Source organism: Sorex fumeus, unplaced genomic scaffold (genome assembly GCF_029834395.1).
Source record: "Sorex fumeus unplaced genomic scaffold, SorFum_2.1 ptg000051l, whole genome shotgun sequence".
Lineage (NCBI taxonomy): Eukaryota > Metazoa > Chordata > Mammalia > Eulipotyphla > Soricidae > Sorex > Sorex fumeus.
In genome coordinates, this window is record NW_026606108.1 from 40,262,881 (window position 1) to 40,290,824 (window position 27,944).

The 27,944-nt window shown below is 47.2% G+C and overlaps 3 protein-coding genes across 16 annotated transcripts in view; all 3 read left to right on the top strand.

Moving 5' to 3' along the window:
- Positions 1-27,944, top strand: part of LOC130033109 (protocadherin alpha-1-like) — a 223,822-nt gene that overhangs the window by 194,168 nt on the left and 1,710 nt on the right. The window contains 1 exon segment of the mRNA XM_056124822.1: positions 24,908-24,966. The gene's annotated coding sequence lies outside the window, so the exon portion shown is untranslated.
- The window catches only part of LOC130033107 (protocadherin alpha-C2), a 243,894-nt gene that overhangs the window by 181,809 nt on the left and 34,141 nt on the right, over positions 1-27,944 (top strand). For 11 of the 14 annotated variants that reach the window (XR_008793894.1, XM_056124816.1, XM_056124813.1 and 8 more), the window contains one exon: positions 24,908-24,966. Coding sequence is in view for 13 of the 14 variants with exons in the window: in XM_056124816.1 (XP_055980791.1) it covers positions 24,908-24,966 (59 nt within the window). In the remaining variant the exon portion in view is untranslated. Of the gene's footprint in view, positions 1-13,131; positions 16,041-18,217; positions 18,281-24,907; positions 24,967-27,944 lie in introns of those variants that run through there. The other 3 variants (XM_056124809.1, XM_056124807.1, XM_056124808.1) reach the window with 3 other exon arrangements.
- LOC130033108 (protocadherin alpha-3-like) overlaps positions 1-27,944 on the top strand; it is a 202,149-nt gene that overhangs the window by 172,491 nt on the left and 1,714 nt on the right. The window contains 1 exon segment of the mRNA XM_056124821.1: positions 24,908-24,966. The gene's annotated coding sequence lies outside the window, so the exon portion shown is untranslated.

The following is a 27,944-nucleotide window of genomic DNA, read 5'->3' on the forward strand; positions in this document are numbered from 1 at the left end:
TGTCTCCATTCATCCCTGTCGTGTGCTAGTGTAGCCCAATGGCGTCTGCTCGTTCTAGGAACATGAAGAGCCTCAAACTGATCGTTCAGGGTCTTGATGAAGTCTGACCATCTGGTAGGTGGGCGGCCACGCGATCTTTTGACATCCTGTGGAATCCAGTTGGTAATGGCTCTAGTCCAACGGTCATCTCCAAATCTCATTATGTGTCCAGCCCATCTGATTTTTGATGCCTTGGCAAATGAGACAGTGTTCCTGATTCTTGATTTGTTGACAGAGTTCGGAACTTTGGATTCTTTCTCTCATTTGAGTGAAGCATGATACCCCAAGCATAGCTCTTTGATTCCTCTTTGGGAGACCCGGATAGCATTCTCATCCTGTTTTTGTAGGACCCAGGTGTCTGAGGTGTATGTTAATGCAGGAAGAACAGTGGAATCAAAGAGATGTGCCCGGAGCCTGAGGTTCTTCATCCTCTTAGCTATTTCTTCAAACACTCTTGAAGGCATTCCAAGCCACTCTCTTCCTCCTGCACAATTCAGGTGCCAGGTCATTTGTCATGTTGACTTCTCAATCTAAGTACATGTAACTGTTGCATTCAGAGATGTTCATTCCATTGAGAGCGATTGGAACATCAGGAACAAGATTGTTTCTCATAAACATTGTCTTTGTGAGATTCAGCTGTAGTCCAACCTTTCCACATTCACAGTCGAAGTCGGCCAGCATTTCTGCCACTTGGCTAATTTGCCACGGCATCAAAAATCAGATGGGCTGGACACATAATGAGAAGTTGGTCAGCATTTGTGCTGCTTGTTTGGTGTTATTAGAACAATGTCATCAGCAAAGCAGAGGTGGTGTAGTTGCCGACCATCTATCTTCACTCCCATTCCTTCCCATTCCAGTCGTCGCATGACATTCTCGAGGGTGGCACTGAAGAGTTGCGGTGAAATGATATCACCCTGCTGAACCCCTCTCTTGACATGGATGATCACTTCCTTGTAGAATGGTGAGATTCTGGTATTGTCTCTGTAATACAGCTCACGGAGGATCCTGATGTATTGAGTTTGAATGCCCTCTTTGGCTAGGGCTTTGATGACTGCTTCCGTCTCAACAGAATCAAAGGCCTTCTTTAAATCAATGAACATTAGACAGAGCGGCATCTTGAACTCCCGAGAAACCTCAATGAGCTTGTTTATCGTGTGAATATGGTCGATCATGCTGAATCCTTTGTGGAACCTGGCTTGCTTGCATGGTTGTCCTTCTTCTAGTGTTCTGCCAATCCTATTCAGGATGACTCGAGTGAACAGCTTTTAGATGACAGACAACAGGTAGATCGGGAGATAGTTGCCAATGTCATGGATGCCTCCCTTCATGTACAGTAGTATAGTCCTGCTGGTTTTTCATTGGGACGGAACCTTGCATTCAGACAGGTAGCGTGTGAAGAGCCGAGCCAGTGTATTGATGAGTACTGATGGCGGGTTCTTCAGGTGTTCGGGTATGACCTCGTCTGGGCCGGGTGCTATTTGCTTCTTTACCGATGAAATGGAGTATCGGATTTTGGAAGGGAGAACATTGGAAACGACATATCCATCCTGCAGAATTTGGTATGTGGTCAAGTGGATGTGGCTATCGAAGAGATCCAAGTAGCAGTCATGGATAATCTTCTTCATTGCCCTTCCGGAAGATGTGATAGATCCATCAGGACGTCGGAGAGCAGTCATCTTGGTCTTGTAGTTGGCGAAGGAAAAGTGGGTGTTGCGAATGCTTGGAAAGAATGATGTTTTATAATTTCAAAATCCCCCTTATCCACACCTTCTATCTTAAGAGCACTACATCCATATATCTTTAAAGGTGCTGCTGTTGGATATATCTCATGTATACATTGATTCATGAACCAATAAATGTTTCATATACAGTGGAGATTTTAAATGAGGTGATAAGAGGATCAAAGGAATAGTAGTCTAGCTTGAGAATACTACAGAAAACCAATCATGGGAAGCTATGATGGCATTTTAATTATAAAGGATATTGCATCTCCTACAGTGACAGCTCTGTTAAAATAGATACATCATTGAATTGGAAAGGGAGAAAGGGCGATTTTTACTCAGTTATGCTTAAAATAAGCTCTGTATGTCTTGTAAATTATTATACTGTTCTATACTTCAGTTTTAGACATTTGCTAAAGTTACCACCCCATTGTCATTAGTTCACTAGCTTTATTAAAAAACTGTTCAATCATTAAAAAATTATTTATTGGTATTTGGGGTCACATCTAATGGTGCTTATGGTTTACTCCTGACTCCGTGCTCAGGGATTGTTCTTGACGGTGCTTGGGGGACCATATGTCGTGATGGGAATCGAACCTGGTCTGCCTAATGCAAGGCAAGCACACTACCCTCAGTACTATCACTCTGGCCCCTGGCCAATAGATTTGAACACAGAGAATTACAAGGTGACTAAGTACTGTTTGGGGATTTTCATGTATGTGTCTTTCCTGCTCAGCTGCTGTAAAGATGCTTGTAGATGTATCAAGTTAATAATTTTGAGATTTTTGAGATTGTTCAGAGATGCTGTACAAATAGAATCAGCACTAGGTTTGCCTCTGGTATTCTGACAAATTAAGTATGTTTTCTTTGCTTGTGATTAAAAATGAGACAATGCAGAACTAATGTCTGGCAGCAGCTGTTTTAGTCAGCATACTGTGTTTTCCTCATTTTGTAATACTGAAGTTCAGAGAAATTAAACAACTTTTCCAAGAGCACATAATAAACAATAGAGTTCTTGAATCTGAGTCTGGCTTTTTACATCAAGCAGGATTACTCCTTAGGTACATACAATGTAGCTAAAAACCTTAAAGCGGGGTAGGAGTAAGTGCTCACGATCATGATCACGATCATGATCATCCTATTGTTTGTCGATTGCCTCGAGCAGGCACAGGTAATGTCTCCTTCATCCTAGGCCTGAGATTTTAAAAAGTGCCATATTCAAGGATCTTCAGGGTTAGGAGAATGAGACCCATCATTGTTACTGGTATTTGGCATATTGGGTATGCCACAGAGAGTTTGCCAGACTCTGCCGTGTGGGCAGGTTACATTTGGTAGCCTGCCAGGATGTCCAAAGTAAGAATGAGATAATAAGATGTTGCACAGCCACGAATGCGGCTGTGCGCTTCCGGGAGCTGGGTTTTATAGTCTCTGGGTCTTGGCTGTTGATGGGATTACATGGCGCCAGGGGGCCAGTTGGTGGGTGTGACCCCTGCCTACTGGAAGATGGAGGATCTGGGTGGAGGATGTTCAGCCCCGATCCGAGCAGGCTTAGAGATCTCAGCCCCGGGACCCGCATGCCTTTGTTCCTCTGCCGATACCTTCATGCTTGTGGAGAGTGGTCTCAGCATGGTTGTGGCTGGTTCTGGAGGTCTTTGGCTGCCAGAGCTCTGCTCAGGGTGGGGAGGGAAACTCAACCCGGCCCCCTCCATGGGCCCTGGCGAGGACAGCCAGGCGCGGGGGCAGGAGACTCTGCGCTGTTCTCTCCAGGAGCTGTGTTTTATAGTCTCTGGGTCTTGGCTGTTGATGGGATTACATGGCGCCAGGGGGCCAGTTGGTGGGTGTGACCCCTGCCTACTGGAAGATGGAGGATCTGGGTGGAGGATGTTCAGCCCCGATCCAAGCAGGCTTAGAGATCTCAGCCCCGGGACCCGCATGCCTTTGTTCCTCTGCTGGTACCTTCATGCTTGTGGAGAGTGGTCTCAGCATGGTTGTGGCTGGTCCTGGAGGTCTTCGACTGCCGGAGCTCTGCTCAGGGTGGGAAGGGAAACTCAACCCGGCCCCCACCATGGGCCCTGGCGAGGACAGCCAGGCTCGGGGGCAGGAGACTGCGCTGTTCTCTCCAGGAGCTGTGTTTTATAGTCTCTGGGTCTTGGCTGTTGATGGGATTACATGGCACCAGGGGGCCAGTTGGTGGGTGTGACCCCTGCCTACTGGAAGATGGAGGATCTGGGTGGAGGATGCTCAGCCCCGATCCGAGCAGGCTTGGCGATCTCAGCCCCGGGACCCGCATGCCTTTGTTCCTCTGCTGGTACCTTCATGCTTGTGGAGAGTGGTCTCAGTATGATTGTGGCTGGTTCTGGAGGTCTTTGGCTGCCGGAGCTCTGCTCAGGGTGGGGAGGGAAACTCAACCCAGCCCCCTCCATGGGTCCCGGCGAGGACAGCCAGGTGCGGGGGCAGGACAGTCAGGTGCGGGGGAAGGAGTAATTGCTAGTGGAATTTAATTGTTAAAATAAAATTTAAAAAATTGTGAGGTTTGCACAAAATTGAAGAATGTTGTATCCTTTTCCAAATAATTTTTATAAAGGAGCTTTGATAAAGCAAGGTTTTAGATAACATCAATTATCTCATCAAAATCCTTTAATGGATTTTCTAATAGTCACTTAGTATTACATAGTACATCTTGGCTAATTTAGAAGATTTATCTTTTACCCACCTTTTTAATGTGCTGTAGGCATCGCTGCTGAAGGAATTATGTAACAGTCTATCCCAAGGAATAAATAAATGGAATTTATACCAGAAGACTCCAAGTCATTTATAAAACCCCATTTCTTAGGCAGAATATTGTTGGTGAGAAGATGGTTCTGAAGGAAGAGCTTGGGATATAACATTTCCAAACCCATTTTGCATCACAAATTTTCTAGTCTATCTATTCAATAAAAAATACATAGAACTGGGGTCAGAGAGATAGTACAGTGGGTAAGGCTCCTGCTTTGAATGCAGCTGACCCAAGTTCCACCCCTGGCATCCTATTTGGTATGCTGAGTACCACCAGAAGTGACTTCTGAGTGCAGCAGGAGTAACCCCTGAGCATCTAGGGATATGGCACAAAAGGTAACAAAAAACACCATGAAACAAACTGGATAGATAGTTCAGCATGTAGAGCCCTTAAGTTGCATACAGCTGACCTGAATTTGATCCTCAGCACCCAATATTATCCCCCAAGCTCTCCAGGAGTGATCCCTAAGCTCAGGACCTGAGCATAGCCAGGTGTGGCCCAGAAAAACAAAAACAAAAGAACATAGAAGACCCCCTGCAGTCTCTAAAAGAAAAAAAATTTAGCTTTGAAAGCAAGTGAATAGGATTCCCTATAAAATAATTATAAATTAATAACTTGAAACCCATAATACAGAAGAGCAAGAGTAGCATCCAAATGTCACAGGATCTCACAAAAAAGGAAGATGAGGAAAAAAACTTCCTGGAGATCAATATTTTTTCATCTTTTAAGATCCAGTTTCTTTAAGGCCAACATCATCAGACTCATTGTGAGGATTAAAATGAGTTAATGTGTATAGAAATAATATGAAAAAATACTAAGACTTATAGATACAAGAGGGATATAAAAAGCCAACAATTACATAATACTCTAAATGTATAAGTAGGTACTTTAGTGAATTGACCCTAAAGGCAGAGATATGTAGGTTTGTTGATTTTTTTGCCCAGGTAGCAAATATAGTGATTCCAAGGAAGGAGAAACTATGTTCACTTAGTTGTATCTTGAAAAGCAACTCAAATTTGAGATATCTCGGCAGTATCTCTATTTTTTTTTTGAAACAGGAAACATAGTAACCAAATCAATGACTGCTTTGGCTACAATTCACTTGGGAACAAGTATATTCTTTAGTGCCAAATTACCATCTTATTTTATTATATGGCTAAAATCCCAAGATTTGTAGAGAGAAACAGAGCCAAAAAATAGAAAAGGAAAGGTTTTCTATTAAAATAAGAGGTCCCAAGTGATGAATGGAAACTTGGAACGGGTTTTACTGGTAATGTTAGAAGCCAGAAATTTTCTTAAATACCAACTTACAAATTTGGGGCATGGATTGAATCTAAAATAGAAGATGAGAACAATTTTAGTGAATTAGAAATGTGGTTGAATCTAGGCAGAGAGCTGAACTCACGGTTGGATTGGCCTGATGCTTTCATGTAAGTCAGAGATAAAATGTTGAATGAAACAATACCCAATGTTGGACTTTGGTAGTTGCCTGCTGGAACTCTCCTTCCAGGCTAGCATGCAATTCAGAGACACTTGCTGGCATTACTATTTAAAGAATTCTGAAGTCACCTAACTACACCGGCTTGCAGGCTTTCTTTCTTCATTTTTGTGTGTAAAGGTCTGTTGGGGAACTGTTCAATGCCTCCAGGAATTTCAATTAGATCACCAGTGGCAATTCTCTCTTCAATGATTGTAGCCACAGAAAGTATAAAATGCCCATGTGATTTTATTTTATTTTTTTAATGTTTCAGTGGTTTAGTTTGAGGTTTGCAGATTTTGTTGAAGCCAAAGCAGGTGCAAGTGTGATACTTTAATTTTAAGTACTCATAAAGTCATATTAGCAATGGTGGAGTTTTGAAGGGATTTAAATCAGTCTCAAGGACACTTTTTGTTTTAAATAGGAAATTTGATTCTCTAGTCACATCTGCAAGTTCTTCCAGTAGCCTGGGTGCTCATTTATCTTGCTGCAGACACTTACATTACTTTTAGCACTTTTACACTTCCTCTCTCCTCACTGATCTTGAAGTTCGAGTTCTGTTTAAACATTTGCTTCAGTTAGAAAAAATGGAGGGGGTGATTGGAGAGATAATACAGGGGGTGAGGCATTTGCCTTGCATGCAGCTGACCAGGTTCGATCCTAAGCAGCACATATGTCCCCTGAACATGGCAAGAAGTGATCCCTAAGCACAGAGTTAGGAGTAAGCCCTGAAAACTGCTGGGAGTGGGTCCCAAATCAATAAACAACAACAAAAAAACCCCCCAATACTTCATAGTTTTGTAAACAAAGAGTTTGTATACTTTTAAATATCTTTTAACCTTCAAACTATTCTATGATTCTTATGGGCCATCTCAATGAGAATACAATGATAAAGAAGAAAAGATCACAAATGGTTGAACTGTCTACTTTAATGTTAAGATTATACTGTCTGCCTCGAGCATTTGTCCTCATCTGCTTCTTTGGTTTTAGTCCAGAGAAAGTTTGAGTACTTTTGTTTATTCTAAGTTATTTTCAGGTGCCTCGCCTCTGTCAGATCCCTGAATGCAGAGCCAGGACTAACCTTTGAGCACTGTTGAGTGTTGCCCCAAACCAAACCAAACCAAAATAAACAAACAAACAAACAAAATTAACAATATACTAGTTGCTTGGAACCAAACTCTGTGAGGGCCTCTCCCTGAAAGTTAATACATTCCCTCTAGACACAAAGGATAATTTAAAAACTTTAGCCTCCGTCTTATACAAAAAACTTTAAAAAAAAATCTCATCCGTTAATGTTCTAGCTGTGTACAATGCTGTAATCATATAGAAAATCATTTTCCTACTGAATATACATAAATATCAACTTATTCTTCCTGTTGCTTAATAACTAGCAATCTGGAAATTTTGATTTTGTTTCTGTTTGTGGGCCACACCCAGCGGTGATGGGAGCTTACTCCAGGCTCTCTACTCAGGAGTCACTCCTGTCGTGCTCTGGGGACCATATATAGTGCGGCGGGGGTGGGGGGGATGGGGGGATAAAACCAGCGTCAGATATATACAAGGCGTACAAGGCATGTGCTTTAACCCCTGTACTATCTCTCCAGCTCAACATGGAAATTTTAAAACAACAATGGCGATGTTCATTTGTTTAAGTTTATTTACCACATGGGGAATTTTGGGGACAATATAAACATACAACTTGAAAATGAAATTGAAAATTCGATTTGGCAGGTACCTTGATAAAGACCAGCCAAAGCCTGATCCGGATAACAAGCATGTCCTTTTGCTCTGTGGCCAAAAGATTTCAGATCATTTGGTTCCCTAAAGAAAAATGATTTGTAAGGTAGCTAATGGCAGAGAAAGGGAATTTTATGTGAATTAGAGTTCACTGAGTGCCAGTGTTTTTCTTGGAGACCTAATTTGGTTGTGTTGTGATTGGTTTTGCTTCTGAGCCCAGTGACCTCATGAAGGATGCATTTTAGAAATATAATTAAGGAAAACAATTGAGAGATACTGTTTCAAAGTTCTTGTTTAGCAAGCAGGAGAGGGGTTGTAAACATTATTACAGTTCTTCTTTACCCTGTTACTTGTTAGTTATAAGGAAGGAATACCTTTATTTTATAATCTATAATATAAAGTAAAAAGATTGCTAAGGGGCTGGAGAGACAGGCCAGATGTTAAGGTGCATTCATGCCTTGCATGTAGCCAATCTTGATTTGATCCCTGGCACCAAGTGGTTCCTTCAGGGTACAGCCCTCAAGGTCTCCAGAACTGCTGGGGTGTCCAGGGTCATCCCTTGCCCATCAGGACCCAAGCAGCACCACATCCTAGGACCCTTGCTTTGAAAAACCAGCCTCAGTCAGCTGTCAGAGCCCTTCACTTCCCAACTCTTGAGCTTCTCTTGGGAGTCCTGACAACAGCAAAAGAGTGATAACAATACCTTGGGGCAGAAACATTTTGGAGTCCAGAAAGATTCAGTTCTCCAGGTTGAAATCCATTGTGTTGCAAAATTTAAGGGAAAATTCTAGTTACAATCATTGCAGTCTTGGCAACAGTATAGCGGGTAGCACCTTTGTCTTGTACCAGGTCACTGTATCACTGTCATCCTGTTGTTCATCGATTTCCTCTAGCAGTACCAGTAATGTCTCCTTCATCCTAGCCCTGAGATTTTAGAAAGTGCCACATTCGAGGCTCTTTCAGGGTCAGGAGAATGAGACCCAACATTGTTACTAGTTTTTGGCATACTAAATACGCCACGGGGAGTTTGCCAAACTCTGCCGTGTGGGCAGGATACTTTTGGTAGCCTGCCAGGTTCTCCAGAGTAAGAACTAGATAATAAGATGTCGTGCGGCCGCGGGAGCTGGGTTTTTATTTATTTATTTATTTATTTATTTATTTATTTATTTGCTTTTTGGGTCACACCAAGTGATGCTCAGGGGTTACTCCTGGCGGTGCTTGGGGGACCATATGGGATGCCGGGGATCGAACCCAGGTCGGCCACGTGCAAGGCAAACGCCCTACCCGCTGTGCTATCACTTCGGCCCAGAGCTGGGTTTTATAGTCTCTGGGTCTTGGCCGTTAATGGGATTAACCCTGGTTTAATTCCCAGCAACACTATTAGCCCCCAAGTCTGCCAGAGCTCACCTATTAGCCCCCAAGTCTGCCCAGAGCTCAGAGCCAGGAGTAAGCTCTGAGCACTGCCTGGTGTGGCCCCTAAACAAAACAAAACAAACAAAAAGCATTGCAGTTGTTGAGTCCTATTTCTGTTAGATGCAGTGGCCATATCCCACAGAGAAGTGCCTGAGTTGTAGCAACTCTCCATGAATTTGCTTAGGAAGGGGTCTGGAATTCCAGCAAAATGAAGCAGTCATCATTTCTTGGGAGTCTCAAAGGTGTCCTACATTGTGAAGAATACACAGAAATGTAGAGACGTGACATCTGTTTGCAAGTTGCTTGTAATAAAGGCAAAGAAATATACAGGCATTTGAATTAATTAAAAAATGAGACACATCAGCATTCAGAGATAACACCGTGGACTGTGAAAGAGGAAAATGCCCATCATGTTTAGAATAGACAGTGCTACACAAATACAAGATTTAAGTTGCACCTTGATGTCTACATGATATTTATGATATTTAGAAAAGCAGAAAGAAAAGGAGCAGCTCATCTTTTCGGCTTGTTTTTGGGGTATGCCCAGTAGTGCTCAGGGTCAGGGATCATTCCTTGGGGAACCCCATGGGGTGTTCAGAGATTGAACTCAGGTCAGCCGCATGCAAGTCAAGTGCCCTACTTCCCATATTATCTCTCTGGCCCTATGGAGCAGCTATTCTTTACCCCCCCTTCACTACCCCCGATTCCCCAACCTGGAGATGCTCAGAGGTTGCAACTGGCTCTGCACTCAGGAATTACTCCTGATAGTGCTCAAGGGACCATATGGGATGCCAGGGATCGAACTGCATGCAAGACAAATGCCTTACCTGCTGTACCATTGTTTCAGCCCCCAGGAGCAGCTATTCTTATTTGAGAGAATCACCCAAGTAAAGTGGCAAATTTAGTTCTGTTTAAAACAACAACAACAAATAAATACCTCTGCACCAAGCTGTGTATGGAGTACTGGAGATGATAGCAGTTTGAGATTTTTGTTTTCTTTTGCTAAAGTATTTTTATGTGTTCTAAAAAGGTGAATCTCTTTCTAACCCATAAAAACAAGGAAACAAGTCTCTTGCAGGAAATCTCATTACATAAGCCCTGTGTCCGTGATGGTATAGAAAGGGATTCTGCCTTTGTTCTCTAATGCAAGATACACTTGAGTGCACAGTGGAAAAGGACTCAGGGGAAGGTTAACTTTGGTACACACTCATCACACTGACTTCCTACCTGGCATAGTTACAGTGCCTTGTGTTGACTGAAATGTTATGATGATACATCATTGCATTTAATAATAATAGTAGTAGTAGTAGTAGTGAATCTGCCAGTTACTATACAATTTGCTTTGTACACGTCATTCATGTAGTTCGTATAATCATATATGTATTCATATAATCCTGTGTTTTAATATTGCTATCCTCAATTAAAATAAGACAACTGAAATTTAGGTTAAGTGATCTGACTCTACTGTCTATTTTGCTTCTTAAAATTAATTATCTTAGGGCTGGAGAGATTGCATAGTAAGGGTCTTGCCTTTTTTGGGGGGTCTACACCTAGTGGTGTTCAGTGGCTCTCAGAACATAGGGAGGCCCTCATGGTAGTGCTCTAGAGACCATCCAGTGCCAAGAACTGAATTGCATGAAAAGCACGAGTGCCAGCCCATCAAGCTAGCTCTCTGCCTGGCCCTATTCCACTTTTTAATAGTGGATTCTTAGAGGCAGGGAAGGAAGACATAATGGTGGGGTTGCAGCATTAGCATTAATATTTGTAGACAGGGCACCCGCCAGCCATCTAAGTAATACCATTCTACCAACTTGGAAAGTTGGCAAGAGACTAAATACCATAGTTTCATAGTATCCAGTAGTATAAGTTGTAATGCTGGATATGGAGCAGGATGGCATTGGAAGGGGCTGATTGGTATTGGCTCTCCATTTCTCTTCTGAGTCATTGAGGGAGTAAACAGGACCCAAAACTTATGATCCTGATGCATCAAAATGATCTGCCAGCCTGGCAGGGTGGCCTTGCAGCAGTACAATGACTGTTAAAAGACAAACCCTGGTTTGTCTTCTTCTCAGAAGAACACTTGGAGGCTTCCATTAAAGACATTAAAGACATCGCTCCGCCTCCTGTCACTTGAATCTATTCCCTAAAGTGCCTGTGATTTTTCAGGGGCCCAGGGTTCATGTATGGTCAGCACCCGGAGGCCAGGCTTCTAAGCTGTGGCAGCAGTGGCAGTGACCGTGAGGGCCTTGGGAGGAGATGTGGGAAGGAAAGGTTACTCTTCTGACAACTTACAACTTGATTCCACTTATCAGCCATTTATTTTCCGAACTAAGCATGGGTGAAGACAAACACTTAACAATTTGTGCACTTGAAGGTTTATGACTTTCTGAGATCAAATTACCATGGCAGACAGGGACAGAGTTACTGAGGGGACATTTTGGGAAGAAGAAGTGGGAGAGGGAGACCTAAGAGACAGGAATCGAATGTGATAGAAACGGCTTCCCACTCTGCACCCTTGAGGGAACAGAAAGGACAAATAAGCCACAGCAGTTAAGGGAGGAAGCTGGGGGGCTTCACTGGAATGAACGGGGTAGGTTGTGGCATGTTGTCAGCGAAATCTGGTTGTCAGCATCATGGCTGTGGCCCTGGCCACCATCTCCCTCTCCTATCCCCCAGGGAAGCATGCCAAATGTCATTTTCATCCTGGCTCTGTTCCCATCCAAAGCTAGAGAACTGGGGAGTGAGGAGTGGCTGCGGGGGGGGGGGGGGGGGGAGAGGGCATTTTAGTGGGTGAGCGCCTTTTGTATAAAGGTTGATTTTAAACTCCTGTGGAGGGGCTGGGCAGGAGTGCACATTCAGAACAGAGATGCAGAGGCAATGACACAGCATGGAAAGGCTTCCTCGGCCCTTCAGTCTCAGTTCACCAGAGAATTGGCTGACTGCTGTGGCCTCTGCAGCAATGAAAGGGGGGGGGGGGGGGATCTTAGGGGAATGAAGGCTGAGAGGTGTTAAAGGAGCCTTATATTTATGGAAGATGAGCTGCAGTCACTGAAATTGCAGGCTTTTGTCAGATAAGTCCCAATTGCCCACATTTTGCTTATTAACAGTCAACTTTTCAGTGCAAAAGGATGAACAGAGTCCGAATTCTAGCTAGGTTTGGGAGATCAAGAGTAACTCCCTGGATTTAATGGTCTTGCAGGCTCTTGAAGACATTGTCATCCATTAAAGAAAAAAAAAATCAAATCACTCGAGAGAACAAAGGATATGTCTTGGGTGATAAATGGAAAGATTTGAAGTAAAATAAGGAAAAGCTTGAGGGAAGGAGTTCTCCAATATTTACCAGATCCTCCTCACTCTGTTCAAAGCAGGTCAGCTCAGAGCGTAGCCTGCGGCTTCACGGGGACAAATTTTATGGAAGAGAATTTTGAAATGATTCTTTGCCAAAAGTACACACTGGAAATTAGGGTCGCTTGGCGGGGAGGAGAGCTGTGTGCAGACTGCCTGGGTACTGGCCTGAAAGCTTGCTCCGTGCCAGAGGGCAGCACCTGCTCCCTCCCTCTGCCCTCAGACCGAGCACTTTCTGCAGTGCTCCGAGCATTCCAGAAGTGCTGGCTCAGGTGAACCGTCACGCCCGCTGCACCTGGAAACCCCCACCCGGAGAGCCGGCCTGCCTTTATTTCCGTCCAACCAGGAGGCGCTGCCCAGGTGTCGGCACTCTACTACGGCCCCCAAGTTGATTTTCCTGAATTGAGCGTGACAGCCTTTTCCTGGGCAGCAGAGAGCCGGAGTCCGTGAGCCCAAAGTGCCTCCCCCCACCCCCCCGTTTTTTTCCCTAGAAGCATCTTGCACGAGCCCTGCGCGGCTCCGAGACCCGGAGCCGGGGTGGGGGCGGGGAGCCAGGGAGTGGCCGGGCTTGGGCGGCGGCAGCGGGAAGCGGGGGCCGGCGGGTCCCGGCTGCCGGGGCTGGGCAGGCGCGGCGTGAGCGGCGGGCCGAGTGCTCGGGGTGGCGGCGCGCCGCCTCGCGGGACTGGTCGGGCGCTCCCCCCGCCCCTCCTGCGGCCTCTCCCCTCCCCCCGAGCGGCGGCGGCGGCGGCGGCGCCCGGGAAGCCGGCGGCGGGCGAGCGGAGCGGCAGGACATGGGGCGTGAGCGCGCGCGGCGGGGCCGGGAGCCCTCGGGAGGGCCTGCGAGGGGGCCGCCCCGGGCGCTCGGCAGCGCGTGAGGCGCGGGGGCGCAGGGCGGCACGGGCGGAGGCGGGGCGCGGGCGTGGAGCGCAGCTGGGTAGCGGCTGCCTCCGGCCCTGCCCGGCCGCCTCCGCCGCGGCCGGTGGCTATGGAGCTGGCGGCCCCCCGACCCGAGGCGACCGAGCGCCCGCGACTCCTGCCGCTCCTGCCGCCGCTGCTGCTGCTGCTGCTGCCGCTGCCGGGGCCCGCGGCCTCCCAGCTCCACTACTCGGTGCCAGAGGAGCAGGCACCCGGTACGCTCGTGGGCAACGTGGCGCACGCGCTGGGGCTGGAGCTGCGGCGTCTGGGGCCCGGCTGCCTGCGCCTGAGCCATCAGGGCGCGCCCAGCCCGCGCTACCTGGAGCTGGACCTGACGAGCGGCGAGCTCTTCGTCAACGAGCGCATCGACCGCGAGGCACTGTGCGAGCAGCGGCCTCGCTGCCTGCTCAGCCTGGAAGTGCTGGCCCACAGCCCCGTGGCGGTGGGCACTGTGGAGGTGGAGGTGCGGGACATCAACGACAACTCACCGCGCTTCCCGCGGCCCGACTACCAGCTGCAGGTCAGTGAGTCGGTGGCGCCCGGGGCGCGCTTCCACATCGAGAGCGCGCAGGACCCCGACGTGGGCGCCAACTCGGTGCAGACCTACGAACTCAGCCCCAGCGAGCACTTCGAGCTGGACCTGAAGCCGCTGCAGGAGAACAGTAAGGTGCTGGAGCTGGTGCTGCGGAAGGGCCTGGACCGCGAGCAGGCCGCCTGGCACCACCTGGTCCTCACCGCGGTGGACGGGGGCAGCCCGGCTCGGTCTGGCACAGCGCAGATCTCTGTGCGCGTCCTGGACACGAACGACAACTCGCCCGCCTTCCACCAGTCCACTTACCGGGTCCAGCTGAGGGAGGATGCGCCTCCAGGCACGCTCGTGGTGAGACTGAACGCCTCAGACCCGGACGAGGGCTCCAACGGCGAGCTCAGGTACTCGCTGAGCAGCTACACATCAGAACGGGAAAGGCAGCTCTTCAGCATCGATGCCAGCACCGGCGAAGTGCGGGTGAGTGGGGCGCTGGATTACGAGGAGGCCTCTGCCTACCAGATCTACGTGCAGGCGACTGACCGGGGCCCAGTGCCCATGGTGGGTCACTGCAAGGTGCTGGTGGACATTGTGGATGTGAATGATAATGCACCAGAAATAATGCTCAGGGATCTGATTAGCCCCATCCCCGAGGACTCGGCCCCTAACACCATCGTGGCACTTCTTGGTGTCAGTGACCAAGACTCAGGTCCCAACAAGAAGGTGAGCCTGGGTCTGGAGGCCACGCTGCCTTTCCGGCTGAATGGCATAGGAAACTCCTACACACTGCTGGTGAGTGGCCCGCTGGACAGGGAGCGGGTGGCTGCCTACAACATCACCGTGACTGCCACCGATGGGGGCACGCCACAGCTCACATCCCAGCGGACCCTGCAGGTCAAAATCTCTGACGTCAACGACAATCCACCCAGTTTCCTGGAGGACTCCTACTCGGTCTATGTCCAGGAGAACAACTTACCCGGAGCCTTGCTCTGCACTGTGCAAGCCACAGACCCAGACGAGAAGGAGAATGCAGAGGTGACCTACTCCCTCCTAGAGAGGGAGCTTCAAGGGCTGCCGGTCACCTCCTATGTCTCCATCGACAGTGCCAGTGGCAGCCTTTATGCTGTCAACTCCTTTGACTACGAGAAGTTTCGGGAGTTCTATGTGATCGTGGAGGCTCAGGACAAGGGGCATCCGCCACTGAGCAGCACTGTGACCACCAATGTGTATGTGGTGGACGTGAATGACCATGCCCCTCACATCCTGTACCCTACCTCAACCAACTCCTCCGCCGCCATTGAGATGGTGCCTCGAACTGCCCCTGCTGGCTACCTGGTCACCAAAGTTATCGCCATGGATTCAGACTCGGGGCAGAACGCATGGCTCTTCTACCACCTGGCCCAGTCCTCGGACCTGGATCTCTTTAAAGTCGAGTTGCACACAGGAGAGATTAGGACTACCCGGAAGCTGGGGGACGAGAGTGGGAGCACTTTCAATCTGACTGTGGTGGTCCGAGACAATGGGGAGCCCTCGCTCTCAGCTTCTGTGGCCATTACAGTGGCCGTGGTGGACAGGGTGTCTCGAATCCTCCCGGACACTCAGAGGCATGTGAAGAGTTCTCGGACGTACTCTGAAATCACACTCTATCTCATCATAGCGTTAAGCACAGTGTCTTTTATATTCATTTTGACAATCATTGTTCTGAGCATCATCAAGTGCTACCACTATACTGCCTATGGCACAGCGTGCTGTGCGGGCTTCTGTGGTGTGAGGGAGCGGTGCCCCGCCGAGCTGTACAAACAGGCCAATAACAACATTGACTCCAGGATACCACACGGCCTCAAAGTGCAGCCTCACTTCATTGAGGTGCGGGGAAATGGCTCACTCACCAAGACCTACTGCTACAAGGCCTGCCTGACAGCCGGCTCAGGGAGCGACACGTTCATGTTTTACAACACAGGGGCGCAGACAGGTCCAGGGCCCGGGGGAGCCCAAGCAGCAGCTGGCGACAGCAGGCACCACACCAACCAAAGTAGGCACAGTGTCGGGAGCCTGATTATTCTCAGAAATGAGGCTGGCACTCCGAATGAGGTGAGATGGGAGACCAGGACTCTTCCATGCCACCCTATGTTTCTTTCTACCTCCCCCCTCCCCACCCCCCTATGCTGTTGAGGTGGCTTTATGGCTTAATGCCATAAACAGGGACTGGGTTATCTGGGAAACAGCATGCATGTGTGGATATAAAAACTGTGATGGTGATCTGCTGTTTCCTCTCTAGAAAACTGATAGGAGTACGTGGTTTTAGTTTCCATTTTCATTTCTGATGTGTGAAGGTTCCATCGTTTGCTGTTCCAGCACAACTCTGCAGGGACAGACTTGAGATTAAGGTGGTGTAGCCAGGGGTCATGTCAAGGAGTAAAGGGGAAATGGCCTTTTCTGTCTTGTCTGCAGGGAAGGTTCTTTTGAAATTTTACAGGGATGTTGTTTATTTTCTTCAAAGAGCTGAGACCTTTGAAGGCTGCAGTGGTTACCTCTGTGCTGTCCCTGTTTGTACTTTGTACTGTCAACAGTTAAAATCATTCTCACAGTGAATATTTCTGATAAATGCTCTGAACTAATGCAATAGAATCTCCTGGAAATTGATGTCTGAGGAGATAAAGACATAGGATAAGGACCACACCCCTAAACAGTTCTCCTTGATTATTTGTTATGGGAGGTCTTCTGCAGGGTGGGTCGGAGGAAAGCAGTGATGGGGAGGCCAAGAGACCAAGAACCAAATTGGTGTGTAGATCCAGAGAGATAATCACAATGAGTAGAATAGGAATGTGGTGGGGGTGGGAGGTGGGGAGATGGTCAAGACCAGAATGAGTTCAGACTGGGGAGAAGGATAAAAAAAAACCTCTCCCACTGAATTTAGTGGAAGAGGATTTTTGTGCCTTTAGCTTATATGCAAGTTTTGAATCTTGATTTCCTATTGACCATTCCTCTGGTTTTGATGAGATAAGAAATGGCCTCTTCACACCCCTCATGAATGGCAATACTATTGCATGGTACTACGGGGTGTGTGCACATGTTCATGCTCTGAATCACAACTTGGATGGCAGAAGCCACAAAGGGCTTAGAAAGTAGATTCACTAATACCAAAGGCAGATATTGGCGAATCCACTTTTTGTGCCTTTCAGGCAGGCATGTTACCTGCTTGGGACTGGGCATACAAATGACCAGAGAGTGTGAGAACGTATGGGTATGAGTTTGTGGTTTTCCTCTGCATGCTTGTAAAACACACAGCTTTGGGCTACCTTAAACTCAGAAGTCAAAATTTTGTTCCATAAAAATCCCAGACAATAACTTTGTAGGTAGGACTCTTAGAACAAACTCTGAGTTAAGAATATTTGTCCCTCCTAAATTTGCATGAGGTGTTTTTATTGACATGTTACTCTCCTTCTGTTAATGTCCATATCTTTGCCATCTAAGTTTGTGTTATTCTTGGGAAAGTTAATGTATATGCAATGGGGAAATCAAGGGTGGACAGAGAGGGGAATTTCCTATCTATGTTGTAGGTATATTTATCAAAAGAATCTAGTGTCAGTCAGTGATAAATGGTCACAGGAGACAGAGTGCAGATTAAGGAAAACAGGAAAAAATCAAGAGCTTTTCAGAATTCTTTAGATCTAGCTTTTGGAAACATATTAAGAGCATGTGATTTTAAATAAGGATGCTGCAGACATCTGCTTACTGGATTCCTGTGTGGCCCTCTTAGACCTGAGGTGGGCTGTAGTGGGGAGAGGAAGGGGAGAGGAGGAGATCCTGCCCAGCTTTGTCACCAGATGTGAGCCCTGAGCTCAGAGAATGGCCACTCTTACTCTCCCTCTGCTGCCTCAGAGCTGGGGACAGTGGAAGTCACGAACTCTTTCAGTCTCACACTGACCTGTGTGTTAAATGCACTTTGGTACACAAACCTTTAATCTGGGGAGAAAATTATGTCAGAAAAGTGCTTGCTCTTGTGGAATTTTGCCAGGAGAGTGCATGATCTACGAAAAGGCAAGCGTCTGCCAGACCCCAAAGGTCTAGAACTCCTGAAATGAGGGAGAGAAGGAGGGAGGGAGAGAGGGAGGGAGGAAGGGGAAGGGGGCGGGAGGGAGGGAGGGAGAGAGAGAGAGAATGCATTGTCATAGTATGGCAAACTCATTCAACTCTGAGTCATGGCCTCTGCAGGCTCAACTTGTTGAATTCCTGGTTCGACTTTCTCCCTTCCCTTCCCTCCCTAGTTACCTCGGAAGGCACTAAGATCCTGGGGTGCTGCTGATGCCAGGTGCCTCCGTTTAAGTGAGGTAAGGCTTAGAAGAATGAGTATGAAAATTTATATTTCATCCTGCTCTAGGAAAACACTCTCCTTCACAATATCTGTGTGGTTTCAGTACCTGTAAACCATGCATTAAACATTTATCAGCATCTGGTGTGTGAGGAAACGGGCTCAGAGAGGGTCAGTAGCACAGTCACACCACAGGGCCTACATAGCTGCTGTTTGGGAAACAGCCTGAGTATTCCAGTCCCAGGGTTGAAACTTTTTTGATGTAAGGCACCCAGGCATTAGGTCACCATGAGTTCACCTCAAAGTGGAAATTAGCTGCTTTTGGAAAAAGCAAAGAAGTTGGTCACAAATGGGAGGATCTGTGAATAAGAATGTTCCCCCAAGCAAATAGATTATTTGTTTTACTATTGACAAAGTCTGTGAGAACTCTCTTATCTTGATTCTTTCTCTGATTTCTCTCCTTGCATATTAAATACCAGCATGTATTTTAAATTTTTTGTTTTGGGCCACTCCTTGCAGTGCTCAGGGATCACTTGTGGCAGGCTTGGGGGGACCATATGGGTGCCAGGGATCAAACCAGAAACCACCATGTGCAAGGCAAATGCCTTAACTTTTGTACTAAATCTACATCCCATAAATATCAGCATTTATATCACCAGGTTTTTATTTGGGCTGGGGTAGGGTGGGGTATTGGTTTTATCCACCGTGAGCATATTTCATACGTCACTTGTATAGTAAGGACTTTGGAGGAATTATTTGGAAATGAGGCAGGATTTCTCTGGAGATTTCTGAAGACTGGATGTTGAATGTGGTCAGAAACCTATTCAGCAGCTCCAGGAAAAGAAACTAAATTAATGCATCACTTTTGAGGGTTATGGGTCTCTTGTACCATTGAGCCTCAGTGACCTCATTCAGCCCAGCATGTGGAAATCACAAGAGTAATAGGAATTAGTTGTTTTATTTTATTTCACTTATTTGAAAGCAGTTTGTAGACACCAGATCCAGATCTTTAGCTATCTCTGTGTGCACCGTTCCCTTAACTTAAGACGTGGTGACCTGAGTTCTTCTTTCCGTGGCAGCTGGCTTATTTCCTCTAGGACTGAATTTTCTATCTACTGACTATCCTAGATCAGAATTTACCATTTCTGTGAAGTGACACAGGGTAAATTTATAATAAGGGTACACGGGCGGAACAAGCAAAGAAACTATATCTGTAAACTTCCATTCCAGGTTTCATCATCTGATAGTTATTTTTGTTTTTTTCTTTTTGGTTCCTGAGCCATGCCCAAAAGTGCTCCAGGGCTAGTCCTGGGTTTCAGGAGACCAGGTGGTGCTGGGGTTTGAACCAGGGTCCACCTGTGTGCCAAGCCTGCACCCCAGCCCCATGGAGCTGCCTCTCCAGTCCCATAGTCTTGTTTGAGTGGGTAAGGGTGTTTCTTTGTGCTGTTTACATACTGGTATACGACTGTTCTGAGAAATGACTTCTTTGGTCTGAAATGACTTCTTTGGTTTGGTTCAAATTACCTCCTTCCTCCCTTCTACTGATTTGCTGAGCCAGATGGGATTATGACTGAGCTCTTCTCTGACTGTTTATCTGGGCGTAGTTTGACTGATGAAGGAATCTATTTATTGTAGCTTGAATGTCATTGGCTTACCCTCTTCTCTGACCCAGGAGTGAGCCATCACATGGGCATCTGGTCTACCTCAGAACACTCTGCAGGGATACAGCCTGGCATATTATAAATTGTCTATTGGCGTGCTGTCTGCTTGACAGAATAGCAGAGTTAGTTCTGGGGACTTGCTTTGGTTAGGCACCAGATTTTGCTCTCAACAAGAGGGCGAATGATGCTGTTTGCAAATGTTTGAGGAAAAGTTGCTATCGCTTGTGCCCTTTAGCCAAATTGTGTGGGAATATACAGGTGTCCTTGAATGTGACTCTGGTAGGACTAACCTCTGGCTGAGTTTTGCTATGTATATTCTAATATGGAAATACATTTAACTTATTCATATTCTGGCATTTGGACATCATAGCCTATAGTCATGATTTCAAAAACCTTAGGTCAAGAGGTGCCCTACACAATGCTTGATACTTGCTAGCCAAGAAAAAAATCATACAAGTTTTTCTTTCTAAAATTTAAATTTATCTCACTGGAGTGCATGCTTTGTGAACAGGCGCCCCAGGTTTGCTCTCCAGCAACCACATAGTCCCCAAGCACAAGCACTGTGGGGAGTCACCCATCCTAGCTTCTACTAGGATTCAACTCCTGAGCCCTGTCCCTCAAAAAAAGACTTTTAACTTGACAATGCAAAGAAATACCCATCCCAGCAAAGGTGAAGGAAACTGAGTTCCTTAATGGCTTTGCCATTAAGTGAGAACTCGGGGCTCCAGGGAAGTGAAACCCCCAGGCAGGGAGAGAACTGCTGTGTTTGCAGGCTGTGAACTAGAATTAAGTCGACCTAGCACTTTTGTTGTGGAACCTATTAGGTATATTTCAAAGTTTTTTTCATTTTATTTTCCTGCTCTGTGGGTTAAGGTTGGAAATGACTGCAGATATATTTCATGTAGAATTTTCTTACTGTCTTGTCATTTAAAATGTTACTGTTGTGCAGAATGTGTGTGTATGTTTGTGTGTGTGTGTGTGTGTGTGTATACATGTGTACAAGTATTTGGGCCGAGAGATAGTATCGAGGGTAAAAGAGTTTACCTTGTAGTCTGCTGACCCGAGTTTGATCCCTGGAATCACATATAGTCCCCTAGGCACCTCCAGGAGTGATCCCTGAGAAAAATTGAAGACTTTAGACCTGAAAGCTGCTGGGTGTGGCTCACCCCTTCCCTCCCCCCAGTGTTATATTTCCCTTTGGTTACTGACCAACAGTTAATATATTCATTTTCTGTTGCTTTGTAACAAAAATGACCACAAATTAGTGTTCAGAGACAATACTCACTTATCTCCGAGTCCTGTGAGATGTGCAGGGGGGTTCTCTACTCCAGTGACTCTGGGGAAGATTCTGCTTTGAGGCTTGTGCAAGCTGTTAGCAGAATTCAGAGCCTTGAGGATGAAGAGTCCCTGTTGGGGACTTTCTGTTGGCTGAAGGCCTCTCGAAGCGCTTAGTACCTCCTCTCAGGCCCTGATGCTCTCTCCAGCTTCAGAGTCAACCATGGAGAATTTTCTTGCTCAGAGAACACTGCCTTCTATTCAGAGCTCTAATTTCAATGTCAGATACAGAGTCCTCCTCTGGTTCCATCACTGCACCCAGATGATTGCCTGTTTTGTTGTTGTTTTGGGTTGGGGGGCCACATCCAGCATTGCTCAGGGGTTACTCCTGGCTCTGCACTCAGGAATTAATCCTGGTGGTGCAGCCTGAGTTGGCTGCATGCAATGCAAGTGCCCTATTCACAGTTATTTCTGCAACCCCTGATTGCCTTTCTTAATTTTTCTCCAACTATGCTGAATAACTAGCTAATCACATCAAGACCACAGTCTTAGACATGAACTAGGATAAATGCTTTACACATAGTGCTTGGTCTATTGCCTGGTGTTGTGGAGATACTTAAAACTTGCTGATTGCTTTCTTCCTTACCTTTTCCCTATATAATTTTTTTGATTGCTGTTGTTGGTTGTTTTTTTGTGGTGCTGATCCAAGTAGCTTCTACCACTGAGCCACTGTATCGGCCTTCTCTGCCTCCCTCACTGCCTGCTGGCTTCTCAGAACTAGGAGAATAAATCTGAGAAGCATCTTGATGCTGATAGACTATTACAGAAAATATCTGCCTGACAAATGAAAGGTTGTTGAGGAAGGGAGCTTGTGTTAGGAACTATTTCCTGGTCACTCTTACTAGAACTGTGTCTTTTTGTAAAATGAGGCTTGGTGATTTCATTCCAAAGATCAAGTCGCAGCAATTTCCATCAGGAATGTTACCCAGTCATAGAAAAAATTGGCAACATTTACTCAACAGATGTCAGAGTCTTTCTTGAAGGAAGGTTCTCACAGCTGACAGGCTGCCATTAGTGCTGCTGCGGCAGGAGAGAGCTGGGGAGAGGATTAATGAGACCCACTGCGTGCCTGCTTTCTGGTCTACAAAAGAATTTGCAAATATTTTCACCTTTGTTCCCTCTTACGCCCCTGGTAGAAAGTGGGAGCCCCTCTATGTCCCCTCTGGGGAGCTTTCTGCTACTTCGCTTGGAGCATCTATAGCATTTTGTGAACTTGAAACCCAAGGCTGCAAGGGCTTGCCAACTCCTCACTTGCCAGCAGAGTGGAATGGGAACAAGGAGGGCAGGTAGTGAATGGGGACCCAGGAGGTAAAGCATCCTGGAGCTGTTGCTTTATTTCAGCCTTGAGTACCCATGTAACCGCCCCAAAGAGTGGATAGAAGGGAGAAGCTGAGCTTTCCTGGCTGTGTGGAGGGTGTTTCTGAACTATGGAGCATCCTTTGAATGAACTGTAAGAATGAGAGGAGTAGTGGCCGGGGTGATAGTACCGGGGCGGTGGGGGGGGGGGGGGGGGGGGAGGAATACTTGCCTTGCATAAGGCCGGCCCAGGTTTGATGCCTGGCACCCCATGTAGTCCCCTGAGCCCTTCAGGAGTGATCCCTAAAGCACAGAGCAAGGAGTAAGTACTGAGCAACACTGGGTGTGGACTGCCCCCCCCCAACACCACCAAAAAAAAAATGAAAGAAATAAGAAATTGCCAATTTTTTTTTAGTGTTGAAAGAAAGCTTTCTTGATAACCAGCTGAAATTTGGAAGATGGCAGACTCTTGTCTGAAAGTAACAGTTGATGGTAGTTGGGCAAAGTGGGGAGCAAGGGAGGCAGATTTGAAAGAGGCTTCCACCTTGGCCAGCAGCACTCAGAGAAATGCCTGACTTGGGTTGGGATTGGTAAAGTCTGTCACTAGCACCTACCTGGCATGGATGCTCACTTCCAGCTGTTCCTGATTCCGCTTTTTCTGCCCAGCATGGGAGATGATGGACAGGGAGCCATGGACTCTGGTTGGAGTGAGAAATTGCTCTTTGCAGGAAAGGAGAGCCAGTCCTGACCTTATTCTGGGGCCGTCACCTTCCTCTCACAGGAAAGAATTTCAGGAGGAGGCGAAATGCTGAAGCAAGATAGATAATTGTAACTGAAACTTAGGAAGATATGAGGGGATAAAAAGAGAAAAACTACATGTTCAGGGGGAGAAAATGGGATTCTCTACAGTGGGAAAAGCAGAGATATAAAGACAAACAAGCAAGATATGTGTTCAAGAGAGAACACGGGCTTGAAGAACATGCAAGAATTACTGACATTGGGGTTGAGCAGTAGTAGGCAAGGGGGGGGGCTTGGCACGCAGCCAAGCCAGGTTCAATCTGAGGCATCCCTTGTGGCCCCCAGACCACCTCCAGGAGTCATTCCTGAGTACAGAGCCAGGAGTAAGCCCTGAGCATTGCTGGGTGTGACCAAAAAAGAAAAAAAAAACTACCGACATTTTGCTGTACCTATTAATATTGCTGTGGTTATTTTTCTATCAAATATCATTCTATCCAGAGGAAACTCTAGACTGTATCTTCCATGGCCCCATCCCTCAGCTCAGAGAGAGAGTTCAGGGAGTTTCCAGGTGAGAGCCGTGGGAGAGGGAGGTTTGTCCCAGATTTCTGTGTACTGACTGAGCGGTCAGAGCTCTCTCTGTGTGTGTGTGTGTGTGTGTGTGTGTGTGTGTGTGTGTGTGTGTGTGTGTGTGTGTGTATGTGTGTGAGAGCACGCGCTGGGGGGAGTGGAGAGGTGAAGCGCAGCAGGAAGAGAGGGTGGGGTACAGGACCCAGTACAGATCTCTGAAATGGAGGAGGGGCCCATCCCACCACATGCTATTTCCTCCCTCTGCTTCCTCTTTAGTGGCAGCAGAGCTGGGCTGTGGGTAGTGCATCCCTCCCAGGTCAGACGCTGCAGCGGGCAGTGCCAGCAGCTGAGTGCACTGTCTGTAGCTCTGCCAGGCCAGCGGAACCAGTGTGAGACCTGCACATGGGGGATCTTTCCTCAGTGGGATGCTTGAGGGCAAAACCACCAACAGCTTTTCCTGCTCCAAAACTGTCTCCCTTCCCTCGGGAGTGGTGGGGGAAGGGGGAAAGGGAGGGGTCAAACTGGCTGTCCCTGCATCACTCAGTGTAGTTTTCTGCCATGGTTTGTCTGTGTGTGTGTGTGTGGGGGGGGAACCCAGTGGCTCAGGAGCACCATGGAGAGAGGTGGGGTCGCTTCCAGATCACTGGATGGTCACAGATGTTGGCTTTCTGCTGCATCTGATGCTGCCTTTCCTACACCACAGTTAGTCAGATGTGCTGCAGCAGTGCATCCCAGGAAGAAGGGACACCCTAGAAATTGAGTGAGACAGATGCAGGAAGTAAGCCTGTGCTCTGGAGAAACAGCACCCACAGAGGCAGGATAGTCACAGACCTGCCACTAGGTAACGGGCTGTCCGTGAAAGAGCATAAAGCAGGGCACAACCAGGAGAGCAGGGTTCTGCGGACACATAGGTGGCCTAGGTGCAATGGCTCCTGCAACACTTTCTTCTCCACACGTGAATGTGCTTGAGAAACAGCTAATCAGTGAGCACTGTCTCTGGCCAGTAATTGTTCCCCCATATTAACAAAATCTTCTTTGTGATTTTGCAGCCGCGGCAGCCCAACCCTGACTGGCGTTACTCTGCGTCCCTGAGAGCCGGCATGCACAGGTATGTGTTCTGCTGTCTTACTCTTGGAGGGATGCATGTGTTGCTCAGATAAACTCAGTCTCCACAGGCCTGGCATTGGTCAAAAGGGAGAAGCAGTAGCTCCTCTGCCAGGGGATGCGATTACTCTTGTCTGCGTGGCTGTTCCTTGAAACAGGATTGTGGTCAGTGCCAGGTGCTTACCAAGTGCTGGCAAGCATGCCCCTTCCCGTCAGTCTGCTGTATTCTTTCTCTGATCAGGACGTCTGTGGGGGAGTAATCCTACTCCTCTCTTCCCTTCTCAAACTGAACTTCTTGTCCTTTTCTTTAAAAAACTGTAATTAGGGGTTAGAGCCCCTACAGTAGGTAGGGTGTTTTCTTGCACACAGCCAACCTGAGATCAACCCCCCCTCACCAAATGGTCTCCCAAGTCCCTCCATGTGTGATCCCTGAATGAAGAGCTAGAATTAGGACCTGAGCACTGCTGGGTGTCTTTGCCTCACCCCACCCCCCAAATGTGATTAAAGGGCTGGGGCAGAGCATTTGCCTTGCAAGGCCGCAAGTCCAATCCTGGTGCCAGATTACACTGCCCCGCCCAACCCTGCCCCAGCATTGCTGGGTGTGACATCTCCAGGCGCCTGTGCATTGCCAGATCTTGCACTCACAACAATGACTGGGGAGATAGCACAAGTGGTAGAGCAAAGGCCTAGCATAAGGGAGAGCCCCCACTCTCCAACCCTGGAACTGGTTGGACCCTAAGTATGATCAGGTGTGGCTGCTGTAAAAGTGACAACCAGCAAGGCCCAGGGATGGGCTCAGTGGTAGGTAGAAAATGTGCCTTGCCCACGTGAGGCCCTGGGCTGCATCTTCAGCAGCAACATCAGGCTTATAATCAACTGTGATGGCTTTTGGACTTGAGTACGTTGCGTGGTATAAATGGACCTGTTGTCTACCTTGGTTTTCTATCATACATTGACAGTTGGATCCTGTCAGTCACACTTGGTTGTGATTTCTTGTTTCTGTTCACCCCCATTAAAGTCTCCTTATCTTTTCCACCTTGTTGCTATCTTTCCCCATCCTTGGCATCTTCAGAAGAAGAGCTGGGGGCCAGCCTTTATCAAATATCTGGAGACCAAATCTGCTTACTATAGATTGACCTTGAATAATAGCATTACTCTAAGACTCAGCTCAAATATAATTTTCCTTTCTCTACTATGTCTCTTTTGACAGTAATTGATCAACCATCATTATTACCAGAGCTGACCTAGCATCCTCACCAAGGGCCAAACAGAAGATTCATTATTTTGGGGTGTCTGTGGAAACCAAGTGAGGAGAGCCAAGAAACTAATCACTACCACCTGTAGGATTTTTCCCTTCTAAAAGATGACATAAATCCCAGAATTAAGTCCTAAATTATATATGGGTAGCTTCCCCACCTTCGATCACTTTCTAAGGAGACTTTTCCAAGTCAGTTGAGTAAATGTAAAATTAGTTTTAGCCCATTAATTAATGAACACACTCTCGACCATCACATTACAAATTAAGCAGAAATCATTGTGTCATGTGTAAGCTCTGAACAAGAAACTGTCCAGGGCTGGATTGACTTTAGTGTCACACTGGACCCTGAGTTATGATTTTAGGTTGAAAAGCCTTAAGATGCCATCTGACACCCTTGGGAAGGAGCTGCCCATGGGTCTGCAAGTAGGACCATAACCGTCCTGGGGATGCCTGGCCTGTGGCCACACATGTGGGAGCATATGGCCGTGGGACCACACTCAGGGTCTTGCACCTGCTGGGCCTGTGCACTCCCACTCGCATTATCTCCCAGGGGAAACTTTTCTTTTCTTTCTTTCTTTGTGTGTGTGTGTGTGTGTGTGTGTGTGTGTGTGTGTGTGAACCTCCCAAACAGTGCTTAAAGGGCACCCGGGCCCCTCCCGGAGGACCTGAGGATGTTGTGCTGCTCAGGTTTTGGGGTGCGGGTTATTTGGAGGCTTCCAGGCCTATATCCAGTGATAGTGTGGTGCGGGGAGGAATTTAGCACTGGGAATTGAATTGGGGTTAGGTACCATGGACCCCAACCTCTGTACTATCTCCCCTGCTTGGAATTCCTTTTTGGGTTTTGTTTGAGGGCCACACCCAGCAGTGCTCAAGGCTTACACCTGTCTCTGTGCTCAGGGATCAGTCCAGGCAGGCTCAGGAGAACACATGGGTGCCAGAGATTAAGCATGGGTTGGCTCTGTGCCCCATCTGATGCAGCATCACTCTGGCCCCCTCCCCCAGCCCCCAAATTCCTGATGCGTGTCAGAAAGCAGCTTCTGCTTTTGCTGGGTCTGTGTCCTCAGTGGAACAGAGCAGAAAAAAATGGTGCCAGCTCACTCTTTCCGGCTGCATTAGTGCTTTACTTGAAAAGTAGCCAACCTGTAAAATATACCTTATAAACCACATTTGAAATAAAGTACTACAACAAGTCACTTTCTTATACAAGTTTAATAAAAAGAGAAAAACCAAATGTGTTCCTATAAGGTATACAAAAGGATGAGGAGATAACTCAAAGTGTGAGTCCCCCATTTTGGTTCCTGCCACGACATGCCCCTTGAACACCTCTATATGTAGCTGTGCTGTCCCCCGAGAACCTCCAGGTGTCCCCAACAATGTATGGCTGGGCCAGCATTGCCAGGCTGAGTATTATTAGGAGGGGACTCTGGGCTTCTTTCCACCTCCTTCCTCCACCCTACCCCCAAACCAGAAAAAAGATATTTAAGTAGGATGAGAGTGAAATGAAGGTGTTAGTGAGCTGTAATTTCTTCCTTACTGTGAAGTACATTAACTACGAGCATAAATAATGCTTGGCTTTTTCTTGGTTCTTGGCCTTTCCAGCTCTTGTTTCATGTAACTGTTCATTGGAAAATTCTGCTTAGTCTTGAGCTTGTCGGGGACTGCTGTTAGGACCTGGGACAACTGAAGGGTATTGGTAATTGGAGAGAAGATGGTGCATGTAGGTG